Source organism: Histoplasma capsulatum, genomic scaffold, assembly GCF_000149585.1.
Source record: "Histoplasma capsulatum NAm1 scaffold_79 genomic scaffold, whole genome shotgun sequence".
In the NCBI taxonomy this organism is placed as follows: Eukaryota; Fungi; Ascomycota; class Eurotiomycetes; order Onygenales; family Ajellomycetaceae; genus Histoplasma; species Histoplasma mississippiense.
This window is the reverse complement of record NW_001813918.1, coordinates 1-1,716: the sequence shown is the minus strand read 5'-3', so window position 1 is coordinate 1,716 and position 1,716 is coordinate 1. Positions and strand designations below refer to the sequence as shown.

Below are 1,716 nucleotides of genomic sequence, written 5' to 3'. Positions count from 1 at the left end.
CATACTCCCCCCGTCCCAGCACCGCCAACGCGTCTACCAGCGCGCACTCATAATCCTCCACCTGAACCCGCTGGTTCAGCAGCTCAATGCAAAAATCCAAACATGCCATCTGCATCTTGGTTAATTTGAACTTATCTTCTTCTTCTGGCTGGGTATCTCTCTGTCCCTTCTCCTCCTCCTCTTCTTCTTCCTCAGTCATCTGCTCATCCATGGGGTCTGGGCTGATGGAGTGTCGCTGGTCGGCTCCCTCTGTGGTGGCTACCTGCCATAATACCCTCCATGTCTTGCGCTGCCGTGGTGTGAACCGGTACTGTGCGCTCGTCCATTCATGCTCGACCTGCGTTCGGGCGAAAAACATCAACATCTGCTGCCATGGCCTCACGTGCTCGGCGATGCTCTCCTCTCCTCGTCCATGTATGCCTGCAACGGGGTGTGCCGGGTCTGGTGTCGCTCTGTGCGGATGGCCTCGATGCGGACGAAGTGGCCCAGCCGTGTGATGACTCGCTGGCTGGTACGGGCAACCTGCCCCATGGCCTCCCGATGGCCCTCGCGGCCAGTTCATCTGGGCACGTGGTGTCATCCTCGGGCCGCTGCACGCAGTTGACCAGATCATTGGGTGCGATGTTGGTCAAGTACACCGGCCATCTGGTCCGCCGCAGCCATGGGTTGGCTTCATCGTGCTCCCCGGCCTGGATGACATTGCTGGTCTGCCGTTGCTGTTCCCGGTAAAACCGCTCCAGCTCATCAATGACATGGCTGGCTCTGTTCTGGTCTGGCGTGCCGGTGTGCTCAGTAGTCTCCTTAGTCTGGATCTGTATGTAGTGGGAGCCCTTGCGCGATGCAAATACCTGCTGGAACTGCACCTTCTGGCATGATCTGTCCACCTCATCCTGTGCTGCCGTACGCTTTTGTGGCGCTGTACGGCCACGGCTGGGATATGGCGACCAGCTGTGCTTGTTCTGCCAGTGCTTGCGCATGGTGTTCATGTTCCCTGCCACATACTGGCACTGGGGATCCCGCTGGCACCTGTAGCCATCATGAATGGGTAGTTCCGGGATTGGTTCATTCAGTATTGTGGGCAGTGTTAACTGTGTAGTATCTCGAGCCACATTGTCCCACTGTTCAATGTTCTCCTTTATCTGCTGAACCACCGCATGCTTTAGCTGATGGGCCTTGCCTTTCAGATGCCGTTCAATCTCGGTTGGCCACACAGCGTGCTTGCACCGGCGGCATATGATAATGAGGTATGATTCACAGTGGATAAATAATTGATGTTCCATGTCGATGCTGGGTCTGTCTTGTGCATTGAATATATATATATTTCCTTCATTCAGTGTCTTTGTGTGAAACTTGACAGATCTGATGTGGTGTGAATGTTTGTTTTTCTGTGGTTAAAATCACTCCAGGAAGAAGCCTTTCAGTTTTCTTATATGTTTTGCTATTTTTATTTACTTTGTTGATCCTGCACCGCTTTGCACCGCTCCGTTGCCTGGGTGAAAATATATATATTTAGTTGGGTCTGGTTGGGTTGGTGGCTTACCCCATCAAACATCGCACCTCAGGTATAGGGAGCTCGACCGCGACCGGGCCACTGCGGGCACGCGGAGGCGGGAGCGGGAGCACGCACGGGCGGCAAATCAGGGAGGGGTATAGATCAAAAGACACCATCGCTATCAATCGGTAACTAGCGCCGGTGGCGTGAAGCCGAGATTTCGT

The 1,716-nt window shown here is 54.3% G+C and overlaps 1 protein-coding gene across 1 annotated transcript; it reads right to left on the bottom strand.

The window, feature by feature from the left end:
* Positions 1 to 326: 326 nt before the first annotated feature.
* HCAG_09172 (predicted protein) lies at positions 327 to 1,280 on the bottom strand (the record flags this gene model as incomplete). Its single annotated transcript, XM_001535821.1, has 1 exon — positions 327 to 1,280. One exon carries the CDS (start codon positions 1,278 to 1,280, stop codon positions 327 to 329), a length of 954 nt encoding a protein of 317 aa, XP_001535871.1.
* Between the last annotated feature and the right edge of the window lie 436 nt (positions 1,281 to 1,716).